Raw genomic sequence first — 24,054 nt, forward strand, 5'->3', positions numbered from 1 at the left:
TGTATTATTGTATAAGAAGATCATGGCTTCTTTATATTTTATGATAATAATATATTTTAATAAACATGAAAAAAATTCACCCTTATTTTTATAACAACAAATAGTTAGTAAGGATTTGTGTTTGATGTAATAGGGTGTTACAGTTATCAATTTACTTGAAAGATATAGTTAGTCACTTACATGAAATTGTTAGAATGAAATCAATAATTTTTTTTTATTATCTTAGAGGATATTTTTTTTGTCAATTCATCACAAGGTAAGATCATAAACAAGGTGTTTGTTTACATGTGGTGATATAGTCATACACAAGAGATTGTTACATATATTACTTAGTTGAAAGAATAATTGATTAAAGGAGATTAAACAAAACATATTTTCTCTAAGTTCTTTTTAACTTATGACATTCGAAAGAGTGCTAATATAATTATTGAAAAAGTTCACTTATGTGAGAACCTAATAGATATGTTAATAAAAGTCACTCACAAATACAATTTTTGAATAACTGGTGCACAAGATTGGTCTACACGAGAGATAAATATTCTACACTCTTTTTCCCTTCATCATGGTCATCTCACACTGAATTTTCTTGTCAATGTTTTTAATGAGGTAGTATATGATATTATATTAAAGAATGATGTACTAATTTTTTTTGCTGAATTTTTGTCCCACAAAATATTTGTTAATAAAATTTTAACGAGGCACATCTTCAAACAATAAACATCAAGAGAAGTGTTATGAATATTTAATGATGATTAACTATTATTACTATTTATATTTCAAATCAATATTATTAAATCATTTATAATCATTTATACTTATAAATAGACTATTTCATTATTTCTATATTACAATTTATAACTATGTTATTTTCATAACAAAATTGTTTTTTTTATTATCTAAAGTTATACTTTACTTATATGAACAAAAAAGTATATGACAATTTTTACAATTTGAGTATTTTATATAAATTTATTATTTAATTACATTATCAAATATTCGATTATTTATAATATTAATAGATGAGTTAATTATCTATATATTGTCTCTGTAAATTTTTTTTATACTGTCAATAAATTATATCTTTTAATTGTCTCATGTCACTGTTAAAAATAAATATATTTATAATGATATAACACAATTAAAAAATATAATTAGTTACCGGTATAAAATAATTTACACGGATATTTAGGTGATTGACATAGACTCCCTTTGAAAACTTTATCATCATTCGGCTAGCCCACGGCTTGGAACTTGGAAGCACATTTTCAATTAACATTTTGGCGGGAAATTTATTTATTTCTGTTTGGTGTGAGTGTGACTTCTCGAGAGGGATTTTCAAATAAATTAAATAATTTTATGTGCTCATGCAGTTATGCGCAGCGGCAGCGCACAATTATCTTCCTCTAGCATTTGCAGGTGAATCGGAATCGAAATCGCAATCTGAATTATCGGATGACATCAAAAAATCCTCATGAGATAATGGACGATGAGGTACGGAAGTGGGTAAATAGCTTCCTTGCAAACTCAAATTTAACTCCAACCGAGTCCTATTCTGTCGGCTGTTAATGTATGTACTTTTTAGGGATTTGATTGGGAAGCAGCTGCTAGAGAAATCGACGTCGTTTGCCAACTGACCAGTGTTACAAAGGAAAAAGGAAAGGGAAAAGTATATGAGAAAAGAAAGCAATCCACTCTCGATGAGTTCGTGTCTATTGGCAAGAAGGAAACCCCAATACCGCAGTTCGAAGACGATGACGGCGGCCCTACTTTCGTCCACCAGATTGATGCGGAGGCGGCCAAAACTTGGACATATCCCGGTACAGTTAATGTTCCTCCGCTTTGATATATCTCGTTCGTTCATTCTTACCAATCATTCGTTGCATTGCAGTTAATGTTCCTCTCCGTGACTATCAATTTGGTATTACCCAGTCCGCACTCTTTTCAAACACATTGGTGGCCCTGCCAACAGGACTTGGCAAAACACTCATCGCCGCGGTTGTTATGTATAACTACTTCAGATGGTTTCCTCAGGGTAATTTGTTGTGTTGTGTATCCACAAGTTTCACAGCTATACCTACGTTCCCTCCCAGTCTCACATCACTATCTCTCACTCTCACCTTCAATGCCGCGGACATTCTTAACTGAGAAAATCATCTGATGCTTTTTTTCACAACAGGCAAAATAGTCTTTGCTGCTCCTTCTCGGCCACTTGTCATGCAGCAGATTGAAGCATGCCACAATATTGTGGGAATACCTCAAGTAACAACTTTTCTTATTTCTTATTCACCTTTACCTTTTCTTTGACGAAAATATTGAGGTGAATTTAATTGCAGGAATGGACAGTTGATATGACTGGTCAGATAAGTCCTCCCAAAAGAGCCCAGTTTTGGAAAACAAAGCGAGTTTTCTTTGTCACTCCACAAGTGTTGGAGAAGGATATTCATTCTGGTGATTTTTTAATATCATTTTCATTCCATAATATTTCTCTGGATATTGATTTTAATGTGTCTTACCATGCCTAGCTTCATCTGATATTGCTCTCTTTATATTTTTTTTCTGTGCATGATTTAATTTATTTCAGGTACATGTTTAGTGAAGTACTTGGTATGTTTGGTGATTGATGAAGCTCACAGAGCAATGGGGAATTATGCATATTGTGAAGCAGTTCGTGAGGTTTGAATTTTTAGAGTTTTTTTTTATTTTTCTACTGGACTTTATTGTATGCTAATATTTCATCATTATTACGTATACAACATGTAACTCATTTATCCCTTTGAATTTTCCCCACTGGTTTCTAGTTAATGGCTGTACCAGTACAGCTGAGAATATTAGCATTAACTGCAACGCCGGGATGTATGTTTTCAATAATCCTTGTGTTCTTTTCAGTTTCTCTTCCCCCTTAAAAAATATTGTGTTCTAATTCCAAGTGTGATATTCAGCAAAGCAGCAGACAATCCAGGCTGTCATTGATAATCTGCATATCTCCAGACTTGAATATCGCAGCGAAACTGACCATGACGTTATCACATATGTTCACAACAGGAAGATAGAGTTGATACAGGTTGTTTATACATGCCTATTTGAAATCTATTGTTATATTTTCTACATTCTCCAGAGATCATTGTTGCAATATTACCAGGTTGCAATGGGCCCAGATGCTGTAGAAATAAACAATAAGTTTATGGAAGTAATACGCCCTATAGTAGCCAGGCTTACAAATGTTGGGGTCATTCAGAACAGAGATTACCGCACTGTAATGCTCTTAAACTTTTTTTTTTTTTTTAATTTTTTATTTCATCTTTTTCCAGTGTCAGAAAGCTCTACCTATTGTCCGCAAATATATGCATGACTTGTGAGTGATTTCTATTGATGTACATCAAAATATATATTTGAGCATGGATCTCGCTCTCCTTTTTCCTTCTTCATTTTACTTTCATCACCTATTGAGGGATCATATAAATTTGGCTTGTTATGTTCATCACTTCTTTCAAAATTGTATAGTATAGCTATAAATATAATCAGGTAATTGTTTGAAGCCTGAAACAATTTACAAGAGAAATTAATTCCTGAGATTCATTCAGTAAAAGAGTAACAATATTTTGCGATCATGGCTTATACTTCTGTGTGTTCTATTTTGTTCTTAAGATGCATTCAATTTGTAACACCCACTGTCTAATTAAGAAAGCCTTGTGTGTTACACCCTAGATGTTGTATAGTGGTATATACATAGAGTTGGTAAGTAAAAAAGAAAATGAGATCAATTGTGATGGTGATACAGATAAATTAAATTGACCGGTAGTATTGCTTCATAAATTCATAATTCTCTTGTAGGAATGCTCATAAGATGAGTCTAGAAAGAAATATAGGAAAAAGGAGGATGTGTCAGGATATTACATTTGCATGAATATGGATTCACATTATATAAGCAATAATAATTCTGTTGTAAGTTACTCACACCACCATCCCCAGGCATAGATAAACAATTGTTAATTTTATTAAATATAAGTGCTTTAGAAGAGAACCCAAAGAGGTCATTCTAAGTTAGGAAGTGCTTATGGAGTTTCAGACTGACTGAAGTATATCTTTGAGACTCAGCCGAGTTTTTTTCTTCTTCCCAGTCCAGGCCCCTCTTACTTTAGGCAGCAACTACAGATTGTAAACTAAATAGAAGTAGCTTCCATTGAAGAAAAAATGTGATAGAAGATAATCTATAAAGTGTAAACTGCTTTGCGGTTGTACACAATTACACATTAAGTATGTGAATGACATGGTGCATTTGGGTTTGAACATCATCATGTTATCTAATTGTTACAGATTCAAGAACATAATATGTTTCAAGGAGCTAGAGTAGTGATTAGAGGTCAATGAAATCCAAGATAGCCCGCTTTAAGTCAAGCAGAGTACTTTAGATTTATTAAATCTATATAAATGTTTAGATAGTAGTAGGCAGGCATTTTCCCCGCCTCTTTTTATAGTTGCATTGATAAGATTCTAGGGTCTTCTGTTAGTTGTTACCTATCTGTTTTGCATGAACTGCATTTTGAAACATGATGAATTTTTTTAGTTTTATTAGCTATTTATTTTTAAGATTTATTAATTTTTTCATTATTAACTGTCTTATCTTTTGGTCTATCCTACAATTTGCTTAAATTATTTTGGCTTGTTGACATAGATGAGTCATTAATTATCTCAATTATGAATGCTTGGCAGTTGAGCCCTTGTCAATTACTTGAAATAAGGGAAAAGTTTCGTCAGCGGCCTAAGCAAGATCTTTCTCATGTCAACTATGAAGATGTTGAAGGGTATTTTGGAGTTCTCATTACTCTTTATTACATCCATAAGCTACTCTCAAGTCACGGAATAAGGCCAGCATATGAGATGCTTGAGAGAAAATTGAAGCAAGGGTATACTTCCTATTTACAGTTTATATTAATGCGTAGTTAGTTAACAAATTAAAAAATATGTTTAGTTTTTCTGCATACATGTATATATTTTTTAGACCGTATCGGCAATATAAGAACATAAAGATAAAGACTAGTACACAGGTGGTAATGTCAGATACAATATAAGGAAGAGTATCTAAATTCTAAAATATCTTAAGCAAAGAGCAGAATATCTAAGGGCATTGTTTAATGATTGAGACTTTTTGGGAGTGTTGATTTGATCATTAAACATCTCTACTTCCTTGAACATGCATTACTGATTCCTCTCGCTATATGGTTCCCTTGTGGCTACGAATTTATGGTATTATAAAGTTAAACAAAATTAACAGTATTTGTGTGTTCACATTTAAAAGAATTCTATATCAACATCTTTGAAAAGTTAATCAACTAAACAAAAACATGCTAGTCAGTTGCCATTGCCAATAGTTGTGTCATAAAAGCTATTACTGGGTTAATTAATATTTAGGTGAAATTGAGATGATCCATGTTATGCATTTTTATGGTAAATTCTTTATATTTAGATCGCTAGTTTGTAATATTTCTAAGTATACATTGTTGAAGTAGATTTGGAAGACAGTGATCACTGGTAAACTGATACTTGTTTTCCTTTAGTTGAATTAAGGGCCAAAGTTTTATTGCTTGGAAAAGTCATCTAGCTTCATGATCTAGTTGATATGTAGGGAGGTCAGAGGTGGACTAAAAGGACTTTTAACAATTATATTTTTAGAGTTTAAAGAAACTTTTTTAACCATGTTATGCTTGTCTTTTGATTTATAATTTATTTTAGGACCTTGTAGGGATATTTTATTATGTTATGCACTGCTTTTTCTATGAATATATATATTTACAGTTTCAATAAAATGATTCTATAAGGATACCATCTTTCAGATATTTTGCAAAATTTATGAGTAAAAATGAAGTTATTCTGAAAGCAAGGCAGCTAATGCAGCAAAGTTTGTCTCACGGAGCATCAAGTCCAAAATTGACCAAAATGCTAGAAGTATTACTGGGGCATTTCAGTTAAGTATCATTCTGTTTGTCAAAGGTGTTAGTATTTGCTTCTAGATTCTAAAAGTAACGTAACGTAAATAATATTTTGAATTCTTGTGAGATATAATTGGTAAACGACTTTGGTCTTAGTTCTCAACATATTATACGCAAGAAAATCAAGTTGCAACTGAATACTAATTGTGCTCACAAGTTAATTTAAGTAGGGACTTTCTTGCTAATTTATCACCAATTTCATTTATGACTTTTTCATGCTTAATTTTCCAATAAGGGGCTAGTTTTTATGCGTTTGCAGGAGTTTAAACAGTTAGTTTAACAGCTCCAGTTTTATTGAAAAGATGCTTGTTAGACTTCTTTTAGATTGGTCTAGGGGGTGTTTGGAAGAGCTTCTACGGAGCTTATGATCTTTCTATTATCTCTTTTTAGCTTATTTCAATAAACTTCATGGAGAAGCTTATAAAAATAAGCTATTTTTAATTAACTTATTTCAGTAAGGTTCATAATCAAGTTTATGAATAAGTTCTCATGCAATAAGCTTATACTAAATAAATGCTTGATTAAGCTGTTTATTCAAATGTGTCCCTAGCATATTAGGGGGGCTTGGAATCTTTTGAAGTTCGTGAATTTTAAGTTGGAGTCTGGAATGATGATCAAGTTTTGCTTCTAGTGTGTTTTCAGTCTATTTGTTTCTCTAGGTGACCTTTTTCCTCAATTTTCCAATTTGTCACTGAAAGGGATTGGTCTATGAGAGGTTTGCATATTCACGTTGCCGTTCTTGTGTTGTTGAATGATTGTTAGTTGCATCATGTAAAAGTTTGTTTGAGTAAATTTCTTTATAAATACTTTTAGGGGAAGAAAATAAAAAAAAAGAATGAAATATATTTTTTAAAAAGTTAAAATTAGTTCATATATAAGTTAATTTGTAGAAGTTTGCTCATATTAATTTTTCTAAATAATATGTTTTAACTTATGTATAAGTTAATTTTATGTATAAACACTTCTAGGCAATGACATGTTCTCTGTTGGTGTGTTTTAGGAACACGGGGAGAGAATAGAGAGGAGAGATTTTGAATAACATTCACTTGTTTATTGTGTTGTATTATAATAATATAATGCGATGAAAAAGCCTAAAGTACTCACTCTCATTTATGCTTACAATTCTAACTGAATAAGGAAATAAATCATAAAATATTAGAAATTATGGGAACTAATCTTGAGAGATAATTTCAAAGTTCCACCAAAAAAAAAAAGAAGAGATATTGGCTAAGCTTGCAACTAACCAACCCTTTCAAAATATAATATGGGCTTCACAAAACGTGTTTCAGATGATGGGTATTCGGTAGTTAGATTCCTGTGACATATTGGCTAAGCGTACTGTATCTCTCTGTCACATGCTTGACCGATTATTTTCCGCAATGAAGGCTGGAAAATCGATAATAAGGCCTGCTATGATGGCTAGACTTTCATATGTTAACAATGAAGGATTATAGTGTTAACAAATATGCCCGCAATGAAGGTTGGGCACTCAAAGGGATGGTTGATCGGAAACTTCTGAACAAGACTGAGGTGTCTGTACAAACATTTAAAGATGAAACACGAATTTATCAATTTCAAGTAGGGATTGCAATGGTTAAGATTTGGGTAGGGTACTATAGTATTTATCCCCGATGTTTGAAAAAAAATACACGTACCTATCCCATACCTGTGCAAGCCCGTTCCCATGCATGTGCGGGTAATACATTAATTCTCGTCTCTATACCCGCTGAGTACTTATGTGTAAAAACTTGTTACAACTAAATTGAAAATTCACTCTTAAATTATTCAAAAATAACTTTAAATCATTCAAACATAATTCATAACATATAATCAAACAACATTAAAAACATAAAGTTCTAAAAATAAATTCTATTCATTTAAATATTATCATTAGTAGGAGTGGAAACAGGTTAGCTAGGCTAGATTTTGGCAGACTTGAGTCTAATATGTTTTATTTATTTGTTAAAGATCTTTTCAAGGTCAATTGACTTGTTTAAAAATTTGCTTAGCCTGAAAGTCTGTTTACATAACTTGTTTTACATAAGACCTATAAATAGACTATAGACCTAAATAGATCAACAAGTCTTGTTCATCAACTAAATTATTCATACTTATATATATATATATGTGTATATATATATATATATATAATGGCTGTTATGAGATTCAAACCTAGGACCTCTAGTATACTACTCCAACTACCCCCACTAGGTTAACTCAGTGGTTCTTTACTCATTCTTTGTATAGACTAATAATAATAATATTAAAAAATTAATAAGCTATTTTATTAAAAAAAAATGAGGTCTTCTATATAATTTTGAGTTTCCAAATTTACTAATGGAGACCATAGGTATCAAATATATATAGAGAGAAATTTTAGATATTTTCAATCACTAGTTAAAATGACCATTGCCCTATAACTAAAAAATATAAAATGCAAGACAATACAAATCTATAAATGTGAAAAGGTTAGTAAATGCTTGCAACATTAGCCTTACAAGTTACAATCGTATAATAGTGAGACTTGAAATTCTAAATTAATTTTTTTTATTAAAAACTTATTATTACTAAGTATATATATTAAATATAAATACTATAATTGCAGAAATATGGATTATATTTCTCTACAAAATACTTGATACGATAGGGGGAATAAATAAGAAAAGGAAAATAAATATGTATATTAACCTAGCCTAAAAATCAGGAGAATAATTATCCCTATAAATGCTATGGCTAAATAATAATAGAAACTAGGAATCATACAGGTTCTAATCACAATTAATTCTAGTAAGTTGTACATAATCAGAACCAGTCTCTGATTGATTTGTTCTATTTTCAACACTCCCCCCTGGGTGGTAGATGTCTATCGTATCCAAATTGGATCTGATGCTTTCATATGTGCTCTTTGGCAGATTCTTAGTTAGAACGTCTGCTATTTGTCTACATGATGGTACATGATCCACATTTATCATTTTGGGATCAATTTTTTTCTTAATGAAGTGCCGATCAATCTCCATATGTTTTGTCCTTCCATGGTGGATTAGGTTCTTTTCAATACTTATGGTAGCTTTGTTGTCACACAAAATCCTCATTGTATAATTTATAGCAACTCTAATTTCTTTCAGTATCTGTTTAGGCCAAATCCCTTCACAAATGCCTTGTGCCATGGCTCTGAATTGAGCTTCTGCACTACTTCTTGACACTTCGGGTTGTTTCTTGCTTCTCCAAGTTACCAAATTTTCCCAAACAGAGGAACAATAGCCTGCAATAGATTTTTTGTTTGAGGTACATCTTGCCCAATTTGAATCTGTGTACACTTCAATACCTCTATTTGCATTTTTCTTGAAGTAGAGTCCCCTACCTGGTGTATCCTTAAGGTATTGAAGGATTCGATTCACAATTTTCATATGGGCTTTAGCAGGATTAGACATGTAGCGTCTGGCCAAACTTACAGCAAATCCAATGTCAGGCCTAGTGTGAGTTAAGTAGATTAACCTTCCAACTAGGCTTTGGTATCTATCTTTGTTAGCTGATGGACTTTTTTCCTCGGAATTGCTTCTTTTCATTGGTTCAATGGTTGTATTAGTCACCTTGCATCCAAGCATCCCAGTTTCTTGAAGGAGGTCCAAAGTATACTTCCTTTGAGACATATAAATGCCATTCTTTGTCCAAGCAACTTCCATCCCTATAAAATACTTGAGTTATCCCAAGTTTTTCACTTCAAATTCCTTAGCCAAGAGCTTCTTTAGGTGTATGATTTGATCATAATCATCTTCTGTGATAACAATATCATCAACTTAGACAATGAATAAAGCTATCTTCCCTTTCATGGAGTGTTCGACAAAGATAGTGTGATCTGATTGGCATTAACTGAAACCATCTTCGTTGACAACTCGAGTTAGTCGATCAAACCATGCTTTCAGAGATTTCTTGAGGCCATAGAGAGATTTTTGGAGCTTGCACACGTGTTTGTGGTATTGGATGATTCAAGTCTTGAAGGAATTTGCATGGAGACTTCCTCTTCTAACTCACAATTTAGAAAAGCATTCTTTATGTCTAATTGGTGCAGTGGTCAATCTAAGTTCGTAGCCAATGATACAATGACACAAATTGAATTTAGTTTGGTCGTTGGTGCAAATGTTTCTTTGTAGTCCACTCCAAATGATTAGGTAAATCCCTTGGCCACCAATTGAGCTTTGTACCGATTTATGCTACCATCAACATTTTGTTTTATGGAGAATATCCATTTACATTCAATGGGCCTCTTTCTTTCTAGGAGGGTAATGATCTCCCATGCACCATTTTTAACCGAGGCTTGAACCTTTTATATTATAGCTTTAGCCTACTCGGGTTGATGGAGGACCTCTTGAACATTCTTTGAAATGTGGATTCTGTCAAGGGATGCTACAAAAGTTTGGTGCTCTTGTGACAATTTCCCATAGGACACATACTTCTCAATAGGGTGTTCAGTGCAAGTTCTCACCCCTTTCCTTAAGGCAATGGGTATATCAATGTTATTAGCATGTTCAAGGTTAGGAGCAACATTACCTAGAGGAACTTCATTTTCTAGAGGTAAAATATTTGTGTTTACACCATGTTATAAAATGTTTCAAATATTTTTCCAACTTCTGACTTTTCTTTCGCTAGGAATACCCATGTAACACGGGTGTGATCATCAATGAATGTGACAAACCATCTATGTTGTGACTTGAGATGGACTCCATTTGTTGTTGTGTAATAAGAAAATGGTTTGGAGGGCTTGTAAGATTAAATTGGATAAAAGTTGCAGGTATGTTTGGATAGTAGGCAAATTACACATTGAAAATGCTTTGAGTTTTAATTGAATAATGAATGGAACACTTTTTCCTAGTACATAAAATTGGGGTGGCCTGATTAGTAGTGCCACAAAATTACAAAATTTTCACTACTTGGGCCAACTATTGCTCACGAATTTGCCTCCGGTCCTTTCTTTGACTCTTCAACTTAAACGAGGTAGAGTCCAACACACTCTCCAACATTGCTAATCGTCTTCTCGATTCCAAAATTCACATAGATTAGGAAAAATCTTAGTGACTCATTTCAAATCTCTTGTCAGTTTGCTAATGGATAACAAGTTACAATCAAATTTAGGTGCAAAAAGGATTGAATCCAATTTGATATTTTGTGAGATGATGTGTTTCTTAATTTCCATACTTTCTAGTATTTGATTACGTGTTTCTTTATTTAGTTAGGATTATAATTAGAAATAGGGATGAGTGCTTAGGTTTTATCATCACATTATCTTATTCTTATTATACAACAGAATACACAAGTAAATATTATTCAAAATCCCTCTTTTCTCCATTCCCACCTTGTATTGCTAAAATACCAAAATATCAGCATGGTATCAAAGTGGCACCATTCTCCATGACCTTCTATCACTATTCTACTATTGACTTCCCTAAAATGCAGATCTATTTTGGTTTACCCGATCTTTTTAGCCACACTTGAGGTTAGAGATGACAAAATATATTTGGATCTTATGGGTACCTGCTAAAGATACCTCCAATGGAGAGGATAAAATCCCACAAAAAAGGCGATGGAGATTGGGCAGGGATTTAGCCACAAAATTCAATGGGCACGGGTACAAAGTACCCATCCCGCTGCCCACACATTTATTTATTAATTAAATAAAATATCTTAGGGGGTGTATTGGTTTAGGATTTCAAAAGATTTTAAAAGATTTTTTTAAAGTAAAAAAGTCCGTTAGTATTTAATCAGGATTTTATGTCACTTAAAAACAATCTATTAATATTCAAAAATATAAGAATTTTAAAGGATTGTTATATTAGAGGGATTTTGAAGGACTTTTTAGTGATATCTATAAATACCAAATTCATAAAACAATCTCATCCAAATTCATCAGATTTTGGAGGATTGTTTGAAGTGACTTTTCAAGTGTTTTAAGAATTTTCAAGTGGGTTTTTCATTTTTTTTTTCTATGCTCATGTCTTCATTTTTTTCTCCCCTAATAATACTTAACTATTGCTCATATATAATATTGTACTACTGTTCCCATTCCATTTTCCTATTTGGTGAAACTCCAGTATGTAAATAATAGTGTCATTGATTTGCTCTATTTTCTCTCTGTTTTTTTTAATTGACTTGTTCTATTTTGTTCTATTTAGTTGAGTTTGTTCCTCAGATATATAACACAGAAAATTCTTGAAATTTCAATTTTTAAATATTAATTTTTTTTAACACGCGTCAAGAAAAAGGAAAGGTGAAAGTTGAAATTGATATCATGATCTCTACAATCAACTGTAGATCTTTAAGATGTTGTAATCAATTTAGATTTATTAAAACAAAAGAATATATATATATATATATATATATATAAAAGATGAATTTGAATTAGGTTTCTGTGAGTAGAATGAGTTGGGGGAAGAACCCTCTCAACACAAAAATTGTGATCTCTCTCCCTTCCTTGAATTTGTTACTGTTATCTCTCCTCCTTTTATGACTCGACAATTATTTTATTTCTTTTTTTACTATGAATTTTATTTTATTATTAATTTTTATATTGTGAATTTAGTATTTTTTATATTTAAAAAAAAAAATTAACATAAGACATTGCAGTATTTTAGAATTTAATACTAAAAATATTTCTTCGGGAGTGAATAATTGAAAGCAATTAAAATATTAAAAAAATTGTTTTGTACCTGTAACAAATCTCAGATATATTTTTTCTTCTCCTAGTTGATGTTTTTAAGTTTTTAAGATATTTTAAATGAATAAAAGTGCAGGAAAGACAAACTTTCACTCAAATACCAATATAAAATGTAGAGACATATTTAGCTATAAAAGAGTAGGATGGTTGCCCCACTATTTTTTTAATCATTTATAAATTTATAAATAAAATATTTTAAAACAAATTATAAACAATTTAAAATGTTGTTTAGAATAATTTTTAGCATGTACAACATTACATAACTTTTTTTATTTTATTTAAAGAATGTCGTTCTGATGAATTTCCAATTAGAGCGGTAGACAAACCTTGATCTTCAACATTACCGGTTAATGAAAATGATTGAAAGACTAGTATAGCTATGAATATGTGGGTGAATGTTATTTAGGAGGACATAATATTACGAAGAATTATTATTATTATTATTTTATCTAGACATTGTTGTTTTTTTTATTATTTTTGTCTTTGACTTTTTTTAAATTTGAATGTATGAAAAAAATCTTGAACTCTTATTGTATGTCAAAAATCCACGAAATCTTGGAAAGTTCACAAAATCTCGCAGAATCCATTAAAATCTTGACTTAAAAGTCTTGCAGAATCCATTAAAATCCTGATTTAAAGTTTTGCAAAATCTTGCAAAATTTTAAAAGTCAAGAAGATTCTGCAAAGTCTTTTAAAATCCGCAAGACTTTTTTCAACTAAAAAAATCCTTTAAAATCCTAATCCAACACACCCCCCTTATTTTATTAAAATAATAAAATAAGATTTTAAGTTAAGATTTATTTATTTCTGTTTCTTTTACATGGATGTTATATTGTTATGTGTCAACTGTCAAGTATTCTTGAAGTTCTAAACACGCACCACAGCATTATGTTCAACTACGATATTTTAACATTTTTATTCTACAATTCTCCTTCAGAGAAAAAAAAAAGTGAGAAGAATTCTTGTCGTCTTTCTTTTCTTTTTTCTCCCATTAAAGGAAGGTGTAAAATACATGTAAAAAAGGAAGTATATGAGTAATATGATTGCACATATGCTTTAGGTTCGAGGTAAACATTTGCCAGTGTTATTTGTTATGTATGAACTTTGGCTGTTTCTTGATGGTGTTTTAAATCCCGGAGGCAGTGAATGAAAGAAACTAATCTATTACCAAGGTACACTATCTACAGGGGCTTGGTAAGTTGGAGCAGGCTGCAAAAACTAGACGAGAAATGTTAGATCCATCAAAAATATTTTGACAGACTAAATAAAAATTTCCTCCCATCGGATAGTACCTGTCTTTGAGAGTTCTGAGAGATAGAATTCTTTTAACCAATTGTATCTAAACAAGCAAAGGCTTTTGTTAAAGGGGGTTGCATGTATGGAAATTCAAAAAGATCATAGGAGTAGGACTTCATTATTTTGACATATTTTGGTGCATATATTTAAACCATTATTTTTTAGTTTCTTCTTTTGCAGGGAAGATATGTTTTTTTGCTTTTGGATTTTCTTATTTTCCTTTTCTATAATGATTCTTCTTGAATTCTTGTATTATAAAATTTAATTTGATTTTGAATTCTGCTTTTGACCGAAAGGATTATTCCAAAACAGTTTGAAAGACTGAAATATTTTGGCACAAATCTTGTTGCTGAATCTGAGTTTGATTTTTTGCTTTTCTAATAAACTCCCATTACACTCTTTTATGGATGTGTTTTGTATACTGATCAGCGAATGACATCTTTGGATGTGGTTGCAGAAACCAATGATCCGCAAAACTCCAGGGTAATTATCTTCTCCAATTACAGAGAAAGTGTCAGGTAAAATTAATTTGAGTCATTTCATTATCTTGTTCTGCACAGTAATTGAGAACTTTTGGCCAAATTTGAAAATTTTCTTGTGTTAATTCAACACATTCAGGGATATAATGGATGCACTTGGAGATATTGGGGAATTAGTCAGAGCTACTGAGTTTATTGGTCAAAGTTCAGGTATTCATGATGATACTTTGTTTAGAATTGTTTGTGTGCTGAACGTAACATGTCTCGGTTATTCCCAAAAATACATCTTATTTGGTACAGCATGACCAATGGAATTGACATTTACGTAACCAGAATCACATATTTTGTTTCATTTAAAATATTGTTTAAGTCTTATCCTCCAACATGTATATTTTCTTCTTTTATTTCTTCCTTTTTTTCCTTTCTTTTTTTTTGGCATTCATCATTATTACTTATTCTGTTTGTAAAAGAAAATCTTCATTTAAATGATCTACAGGGAAAGCAATGAAAGGTCAGTCCCAAAAAGTTCAACAGGCTGTGCTGAAGGTATGTATTCTGTTTGGTATAAAGATTCATACTCCTTCCATATACTTACATGGTTCACCAACAGAAATTTCGGTCTGGCACCTATAATGTCATTGTTGCTACGTCAATTGGTGAAGAAGGTCTTGATATCATGGAAGTTGATCTTGTCATATCTTTTGATGCTAATATTTCACCACTTAGAATGATTCAGCGAATGGGGAGAACAGGGAGAAAGCATGATGGACGAGTTGATATCCTTTGATTATCAGTTTTATTTATTTCTTGGCTAGTGTTACTGTTGAGAAAGAAATGAACATTCCTGGTGTTCTCTATTACCAGTTTTGATGAAAAACGTCTTGGGAGTGTCTAAGTTATAGTTTTCTAGAAAGTTGTTAGTGCTTGTTTTAATATTCAGTGTTGAAAGAGAGAATTCTATTAATTTGTTTCTTACTAATTACATTTTTCTCTTACCCTGTCAAACAAAAATAAAGGAAATAAAGGAAATAAGGGAAGATTGTAAAATAATATCAAATCTCCTAAGATACTCCTATTTACAACACTCCCCCTCTAGTTGGTAAATGAATATCAATATTCCCAATTTTCCTATTAGTCTGAAATCGACTAGTAGGAAGTCCCTTTGTAAGTACATCTGCCACTTGGAGTCTTGTAGGGACATGAGTTGTAACAATAAGGTCAGTGTCTAACTTCTCTTTAATGAAGTGTTTGTCTATCTCAATATGCTTGGTCTTGTCATGTTGAACAATGCTAATGGCTGATTTGTTGTCACAAAACAACTTCATAGGTAACTCTATTTTAATACTAAGGTCATGAAGAATAATCTTCATCCATAGCCCTTAACATATGCCTTGTGCCAAGGCTTTGAATTCAGCTTTTGTACTAGATCAAGCAAGTATGTTCTATTTCTTACTCCTCCAAGTCCCCAAATTTCCCCCAAGAACATGCAGTATCTAGAGTTAGATCTCCTATTTGTGACTGACCTGCATAATCTGCATTAGTATAAATCTCCAAAGACATGATGTCTCCTCTTTTTGACGGTAATCCTTTCCTTGGACTTGACTTCAAGCACTAAAGGATCTTTCCAACTACCTACATATGCCTTTCACGGGGTTCATGCATGAACTGACTAACTCCACTCATAGTATCAACAATGTCTGGTCTGGTGTGTGATAGGTAAATTAGTTTTCATACCAATTTCTGATATTGATACTTATCCACTGTTAGACTTTCTTCACTTCCAATTTTGTGATTTTGTTCAATTGGAACTCCTAAGATCTTGGATCCCGAGTTTTCTGTTTCGTTAAGAAGATCAAGGACATTTTCTTTGAGAGATAAATATGACCTTCTTGGAATAAGCAACTTCAATTCCCAAGAAATTATTCATCTTCCCCAAGCTTTCCTCAAATTGTGTTGTCAACTTCTTCTTTAGGGTTAATTTTTCTTCTTCATCATCACCTGCAATGATCATGTCGTTTACTTAGACTAAAAGTATTGTGAGATTGCCATTAGCCACTAGGGAGTGTTTTATAAACTTCTTTTAAATCCCCATATAGGAAGATGTTTTATACATTAAACTATTGTAAGTCCTAGTAAAAATGAGTTGCAAGAGAAAGTATAACCCGTACTCTATTCATCTTTGCCATCAGCGCAAAGGTTTTCTCATGGTTTAACCCATAAGTTTGTGTGTACCCCTTTGCTATTGATCTTGCTTTATATCTGTTTACTGTCCCATTAGCTCTGTGCTTCACTATGAATATCCATCTGCATCCAACAACTTTCTTGTCTTTGGGTCTGTCTACTATCTCCTACGTTGAGTTCTTTTCCAATGCCTTCATTTCTTCTTTTATGGCTAGAATCCAATGCTCTTCTCTTATGGCTTTCTGGATTGAAGTTGGGATATCTATTGAATCAATGGCAACAATTAAACTCTGATGCTGAGCAAACAAATGGTCAATACAAATATATTGTGAAATAGGATATTTAACACAAGATACTTTTCCTTTCCTCAAAACAATAGGAATATCATCATTAACACTTTCTTCCTCCAAATTACCTTCAGGATCACTCTCCTCCGGGTCAAACGATTCCTCTTGATGTGGAACTAAGGTGCAAGGTTTTCAATCTTGAGAGTCTACATAATCTCATTTAGGTCCCATAAATTCAAATCGTAAACTCTTAAGAGTTTACTTAATATAAAAAATATGTTATAATGCTTATAAATAACATAATAACTCAATATTTCAACTCCATATTAGAGTAAAATAACAAATTATAATATTAAAATAGCAATGTTTAGTAGTAAATCATGCAAAATTTCAAACAAGACATAAGTTCTTAAAATAACAAATAAAAAACTAAGAAAAGACTAATTTTTGCTTTTAGCAACAGAGGGGGCGAGATTGCTCGAGATTGGGCAAGATTGCATGAGATTGTTTATAAACGAGTTTACATCCGAGTTGTACAGGTGGGACTGACTAGTCTCGTAAACTCGGTAGTCATTACGAGTTATCACTCGAGATTGACAACTATGCTAAGGTGGGTTTTTTCTTTCTTTATATTTTATGCCAAAGAAATTATCTTCCTCTTCTTCTTCTTCTTCTTCATTTTGGACATCTTGTAGAGAGAAAAATGGTAATAACTCTAAGCAAGACTCATCTTCATTTCTCCCCCAGAAGTCGAAGGCAAACAAAGGACTTATTTTCATGGAATGTGACATCCAAGGAGACAAAGAATTTACGACTTTGAGGATGATAACATTTGTACCCCTTTTTATTTGATGGGTAACTAACAAAGACACATTTGATTGCCATCAAATCCAATTTACCTTGATGAGGACAATGCGAATGGAAAAAAGCAACATAGCCAAAAACATGAAGGGATAAACTTGACATCAAAGGAGAAGAAGGAACTAATGATTGTAACAATTCAATAAGGCTTATACCATTAAGGACTTGAGTGGGTATTTTGTTTATAAGATAGGTGGAAGTTCAAATAGTTTCTCTCTAGAAAGTGTTAGGAACAAACATTTGAAAGAGTAAGGCTCTAGCAACTTCTAGGAAATGACGATTTTTTCTTTCTGCAATCCTATTTTGTTGAGGAGTATTAACATAGGTAAGTTCATGTACAATACCATTATCAGTGATAAATTTAGGCAAATCATGATTCAAATATTTAGTACCATTATCAAATCTTAATCTTTTTATGGACTTAACAAATGGATTTTTAACAAGATGGAAGAAATTGACAATTATTTAACCAATACCAGATTTATTTGTCATAAGATATGTCCATGTTACCCGTGTACAGTCATCAATATATGTCACAAACCATTTAGCACTAGAGATTGATTCCACAACGGGCCCCACACATCAGAGTGTATTAAATCAAAAGGGATAAAACTTTTATTACCACTAATTGGAAAAGAGGAACGATGGTGTTTAGACATCTGACAAACATCACAATTATATGAATCAACATAAACTTTTGTAAACAACTGCAAAAACAAAGATTTAATAAGACTAAAAGGAGGATGTCCAAGCCTCTTATGTTGAAGCCATATTTGAGAGGTGGCTCAAGTATCAATCTTCGCATGGTGGCTTGAGGTTGACTCCATGTTCTTGTCACCATTCCATTTTTGCTCTAGGAAGTATAATCCACCTTGTTCTTTATCAATTAAAATCGTCTTCCTCATGACCAGGTCCTAAAAGGAACAATGAGAATGAAAAAATGTTACTGAACAATTCAAGTTTGTGGTGAGCTTTTGTATATTAGCCAATTTCGAGACATGTAAGACATTATGTAAGGAAATAGAGGGCTCAAGTTGAATGCTGTTAGAACCAATAATGGGCATGGTATTTCCATTAGCAATTGTAATAAATTGTTTGACGTTTATTTTGGAATATGATGCAAAGAGTGAAGGAAAGAGGGCCATGTGATTTGTTGCTCTAGAATCAAGATTCCAAACTCCCTGAGAAACGAAGCCAAAAGTATTGAAAATACTCTTACCCTTCATGGACAGTGTGCATGAGTTGAAGGGCTTACTTAGATTCAATCATCATTCTTAGACGATCAATCTCTGCCTTACGTCCTGTAATATCCCGTTCCAATTGAAACGAATGGAAATTTGCATCACCCATGGATGAACTAAAAAAATAAACAATAGGAGAGAGACAAAGAACTCAAATCTGCATTAAGCAGGAAGGATCTAGGCCCTCTTTTCTGGCTCACTGTTGACTCCAACAGCAGTGGCACCAACGCTGGTGGTGGAGAGGGAGCAACAACTTTGATTTTTCTGATTTTAGGGCAGCAGAAGTGGGGCTCCCAAGATCAGGAACTCTGATACCAAGTTGAAAGAAATAATTCTATTAATTTGTTTCTTGCTAATTACATTTTTCTTTTACCCTATTATAGATATACATTTGTCCTTATAACAGGTAACTATGAAAATCAAACAAAAATAAAGGAAATAAGGAAAGATAATAAAATGTTATCAAATCTCTTAAGATGCTCCTATTTACAACACATTTCTGGCATTCTTCATTATGATTTTGATGAAAAATGTCTTGGGAGTGTCTAAGTGATAGTTTTCAAGAAAGTTGTTAGTGATTGTTTTAATGGCTCCTTAATAATCATTACTAGTTTTAGCTTGTGAAGGGGCAGAGTTGAAGGGCTACTTGCGAAAACAGGCAAAGAGCAAAACTATAAGTAAACACATGCGAAATGGAGGCGTAAATAGCTTCACCTTTCATCCTAGTCCGAGGATGGTCAGAAATCATCAGATAACTTCTTTTGTTTTTTATTTATGCTTTCTATCCTAATCCTCTAAATCTTATTAATTACTTTTGTAGATTCCCCATGTCCTTAAACCAGAAGTTCAATATGTAGAGTTGTCCATTGAAAAATTTATTCCTCGTCAACAGAATTTGAAAGACGATGAATTCCACACTTCTCCATCAAAGGACAAACTCACTGTTGCTGAAATTGATTTTCTTGAAACATATTTTGTCCCTACTGGGGAAAACAATTGCAGAATGTCTCTTATTGCCTTTCCCCATTTTCAGACCTTTCCTTCTAGAGTGCATAAAGTGAAGCATTCCCCTGGAACATTGATGCTTATAGACATCATGCAGCGTTTGCAAGGACTAGTATCATTTCCGGAAGATGACAAAACTTCTTCACTCCAGGTTCTACTTCCTCTCTTAGATTAGTACTACACTATGAAAATGATCATATAATATGATTCACCTTCTCCTTTTTGGTAAAATGATATATCCGTTGAGTGATTCAGGAAGCTCTGTGTTTGGGACCAAGTAAGCCAGTCGCCACTACCAAACTTGATGAAGATAAAAAAGGTAATATCTTCTGTTTAATTTTCTCCCCTGAATTTTAATGCCAAACAACAAGCACTCCCATTGTCAACATTGCCACAGAAAAGAGTTGTTGCTTCATTATAGTTTTTCCCCTTTCAAAATTATTTACTTCTTGATGCGTATTCATAATTAACATCCTTTCTATGAAGCTACACATTTTCAACTTCTGTTGTGAAGCTAAAAAAGGTAATATCTAATAACATATAAATATTGTGAATACACTAGCTAACGGCGAGTCCTTTTTGTTCCTGTCCTCTTCAGACAATGAATCATGCTCTAGGCATACAATGAGAAGTAATGTAATCTCTGTTAATTGTCTGGAGCTGGATTGCTGTCATTCTGGGATTCAAAGCAAAGACTTCATCGATATAACTCCACAAGATGGTACTTTCAGTGACTTGAGTAAGGATCAAGAGGAAACATGTGAGGGCGATGAGACAATTCCTGAGACTCCAATTGCTAAGAGAAGCGTGTCCAATAAAGGAGATAATGCTGGTCAAATGGTAAATCTTGTGGAGATTGAGATTTCTTCGTTGGTTGCAGATGCTTGCATTAATGGCATGAAAGATGAAGAACTCAGTCCACGTTTAACTAATTTTATTAGAAGTGGTGTTGTTCCAGAGTCTCCCGTTGATGAAAGAGGTCGGTGTCTTCAAGGTGATAAAGTGACTGTGTACAATATTTTGAGTGATCACTTTTTTAATTGTGTGAATACAGTTACATAATTTGTTCGGAAATAAATTTAATTTTTCAGGGAAATCAAGATTCAATTCTGTCATACACGAGTGTATGTTACCTGTTCATCTCCACCAAGAACAGGATGTTAGTTCTTTAAGCCCTTGGGAAACTGAAAAGGTCCTCATTGATAGAGGCACCAATAAGAATGCCTGTACTTCTCCTGTTGTTAATGAAACTCAAACCTCTTTACTTGAGCTCAAGAATCGTGCAATTAGAAGAGGTCTAGTCTTCCTTTCTCAAACTGAGGAAGGCCATGTACATAACACTGACCCAAGCTTCAGTGATGAAGCACTTCCAGATTGTGGTGAAATGTCTGAAAGCATTAAACCTGCACGCAAATTTAAAAGGTTGCGGAAAGCTGAAGATACTGAAAGTAATATAAATCATAAAAACAATAAAATTTTTGCTTCAACAGCAAACTTTCTCAAATCATCTTCTGCCTCAAATCCTGCACGATATAAGCATGGCCAAGGTGATTTTAGTTTGTTTACTGCTTCTTTTGTTCCTTGCTCTATTGAAGCATTTTAGATCATATTTTGTTTCTTTAAAACAACTTAGAAATATATTTAACAAAATTCTATTCTATAATGATTTATTTGAGAAAACTTAAGGCTGTGGTGCTTCATTTTTCACTTTTTAGGTGAAAGGAAATCAACACACAATGTGAGAGACTTCATTGAGGAGGAAGCTGAGTAAGCTTTTTCTAAAGACTTGCTGAATGTTGCATTCTCTTCCTTTGTTTTAGCATTTTTTGACATGCAATATTTAGTATCATAGCATATCTTTCATTGCTGATTAAAAAGATATAATGATATAAATAATCCATATATCACGGAACATTTTGTGAAAATATCCAATCTCATGAGCTGTTCAATATTGTCAGGGTATCTTTAGATTCCTTTGTATCTAATGATGAAGATGACGAGGATGGCAATTCATTTGACAGTTTCATAGATGACAGGACCAACCCTACGGCAGCTAGTCAGCTTGAAGCTAGCAGATTGGACATGATGGCAATTTACAGGTGTTATATATATATATATATATATATATATGTTAGTTGTAACGTGTAGAGCTGCATTCTTGTCATTAGTTACATATTTAACTAAATGTGAGAACATCAGTGTCGTTAACTTGTTATCGAGTCTTTTGCAATTATATGCGCATTTACAAAATCACATTGAATTAACTCTAAACTATAAAGTGTTATTAACTTCTTGTTATAATTAGAATTAGCTCTGCTGCAGGCGTTCTTTGCTCAGTCAAACACCGAGTAATGGAGGGCTTGGTTTTTCTGCCACCTTCACTCCTGACTCTGTGACTATGGCAGCCAGTATTAGTGAAAGTGAGGATTCTTCTGGGAAGACAGTGAATCATCTCCATACAGAGCCAACCAAACAGTCAGTTAATCCGACATCAGAATCTGTTAGTATCGAGCAGATAACCTCAGAAGCAGTGCCTTCAACTTGTTCTCCTACGGGAACTGGGACAGAGATAAGAAGTCGCAAACGAAGACTGTCATTTTACCATTCTGGACACTTCCCAAATATGAACCTTGACCGAGAATTTGCACTTCAATCAAAAAAAGAAACAGTGGATGCCGATGTAATTGTAACTACAGATGTTCTATATGATGATCAATTTTATAATGACCTTGATCTTGATGAGTTGGAGGCTCAAGCAACTTCACTTCTAAAACGGAAATTAGATTTGTCAATTCAGAAGCAAGATACTGTCCCTCAATCTCACACACCCAACCTTGATATTTTTCGGTCTCCGTCATTTGACCTTGGGATAGAAAGGCATGACATAAGCACTGATGCTGCACGGCACTTGCATTCTGGAAATTGATTAATCAATGTTGCATAAGCAGGATACCAGAAATCTTAGACTCCATATTTATACAGTGGTATTTTATTGTATAGTTAAACTAGTAGCTTGGTGGACCTTGCAGCCAAACTAGTTTGGTTCAGCAGATGACTCTGTTCGGAAGTGGTATTTTATTGAATACTGGCTGCTGCCTCTTCCTCGCCAGCGCCACATGGAAGGCAGCAGGAGCAAAATATCTTTTTTTTTTTGGAATGGAAGACTGGCATACCGTCTCCTATTTTTTTTGGGTTGATGCTTTCGGCCTGTATCTTCAAGTTGACGATGTAGCCCATTGCATCTAATTTTTTTAATAGTTTTTAAGTTTGGTACTATGACACCTCCAATCCTATATAAATAAATGCAACAATTCAATCTAGATCTTGTTAAATTATCTAGAGAAAATTTTTTTTAAAAAATTAATAGACACAAAAAGTAATAAATACAAAATATTAAATAAATACTTTATTAGATATCCCTTATTAAATATGTAAATGTGCGTGCAATGATCGATGGCAGGAATTGTAGAAGGGACTTTTATGGGAACAAAAACACAGTATGGAACAGCGTCAAGTAATAATAATATGGGATGGGTGAGTGCTAACATGGAAGACGTCATGACTCAGCTTTAAGCTAATATATTTTTTTAAAGAAAATAAAAATATAATGTTATCCATTACAAAAGATTTATTTCTTTAAAGTGAAGGTAATAAACAATTGCTCAATTATAATTTTATATTATATTGTATATTTATTTTAATTTATGTTAAAATTAAAAAATAATTAAAATATTTATATTTTAATATATTTTAAAATGTATATATTATGTTAGTTTTGATCTATTAGAATGAAACATCAAATTATTTTGAAGTAGTATAAAATTTTACATATATGATTTAAGAATAAAGAATTTTCAATAAGTTTAAAAAAAATTACATATAGTATTATGGATGTAAATGAGTATGAATAACTCCACAAATTCAAATTGATTCAATGAATTAAGTCAAATTTTTTTAGTGATTGAGTTAATTCAATCCAATCTCATCAAAATTAGGTATTGTATAGAT

General features: G+C 32.6%; 1 protein-coding gene across 3 annotated transcripts; it reads left to right on the plus strand.

Moving 5' to 3' along the window:
• The first annotated feature begins 1,289 nt into the window (after positions 1-1,289).
• On the plus strand, positions 1,290-23,366 carry FANCM (DEAD/DEAH box RNA helicase family protein). Of its 3 annotated transcripts, none has more exons than XM_020358594.3 (23): positions 1,290-1,503; positions 1,583-1,817; positions 1,889-2,032; positions 2,177-2,259; positions 2,334-2,448; positions 2,582-2,673; positions 2,799-2,853; positions 2,940-3,061; positions 3,140-3,253; positions 4,711-4,904; positions 5,832-5,962; positions 14,450-14,510; positions 14,611-14,681; positions 14,968-15,017; positions 15,082-15,247; positions 19,650-19,777; positions 19,862-20,197; positions 20,302-20,365; positions 20,645-21,040; positions 21,138-21,593; positions 21,762-21,813; positions 22,005-22,145; positions 22,369-23,366. In XM_020358594.3, the coding sequence occupies exons 1-23, from the start codon at positions 1,453-1,455 to the stop codon at positions 22,970-22,972; spliced, it is 3,861 nt and encodes a 1,286-aa protein (XP_020214183.1). In that variant the 5' UTR covers positions 1,290-1,452; the 3' UTR covers positions 22,973-23,366. The 3 variants fall into 3 exon arrangements, with proteins under 3 accessions (XP_020214183.1, XP_020214185.1, XP_020214184.1); XM_020358596.3 differs by having other exon boundaries at positions 1,291-1,503; positions 20,645-21,025; XM_020358595.3 differs by having other exon boundaries at positions 1,291-1,491.
• The last annotated feature ends 688 nt before the right edge of the window (positions 23,367-24,054 follow it).

The sequence above is a fragment of the Cajanus cajan genome, chromosome 8 (assembly GCF_000230855.2).
Source record: "Cajanus cajan strain Asha chromosome 8, NIPB_CcT2T_4, whole genome shotgun sequence".
Classification (NCBI taxonomy): Eukaryota; Viridiplantae; Streptophyta; class Magnoliopsida; order Fabales; family Fabaceae; genus Cajanus; species Cajanus cajan.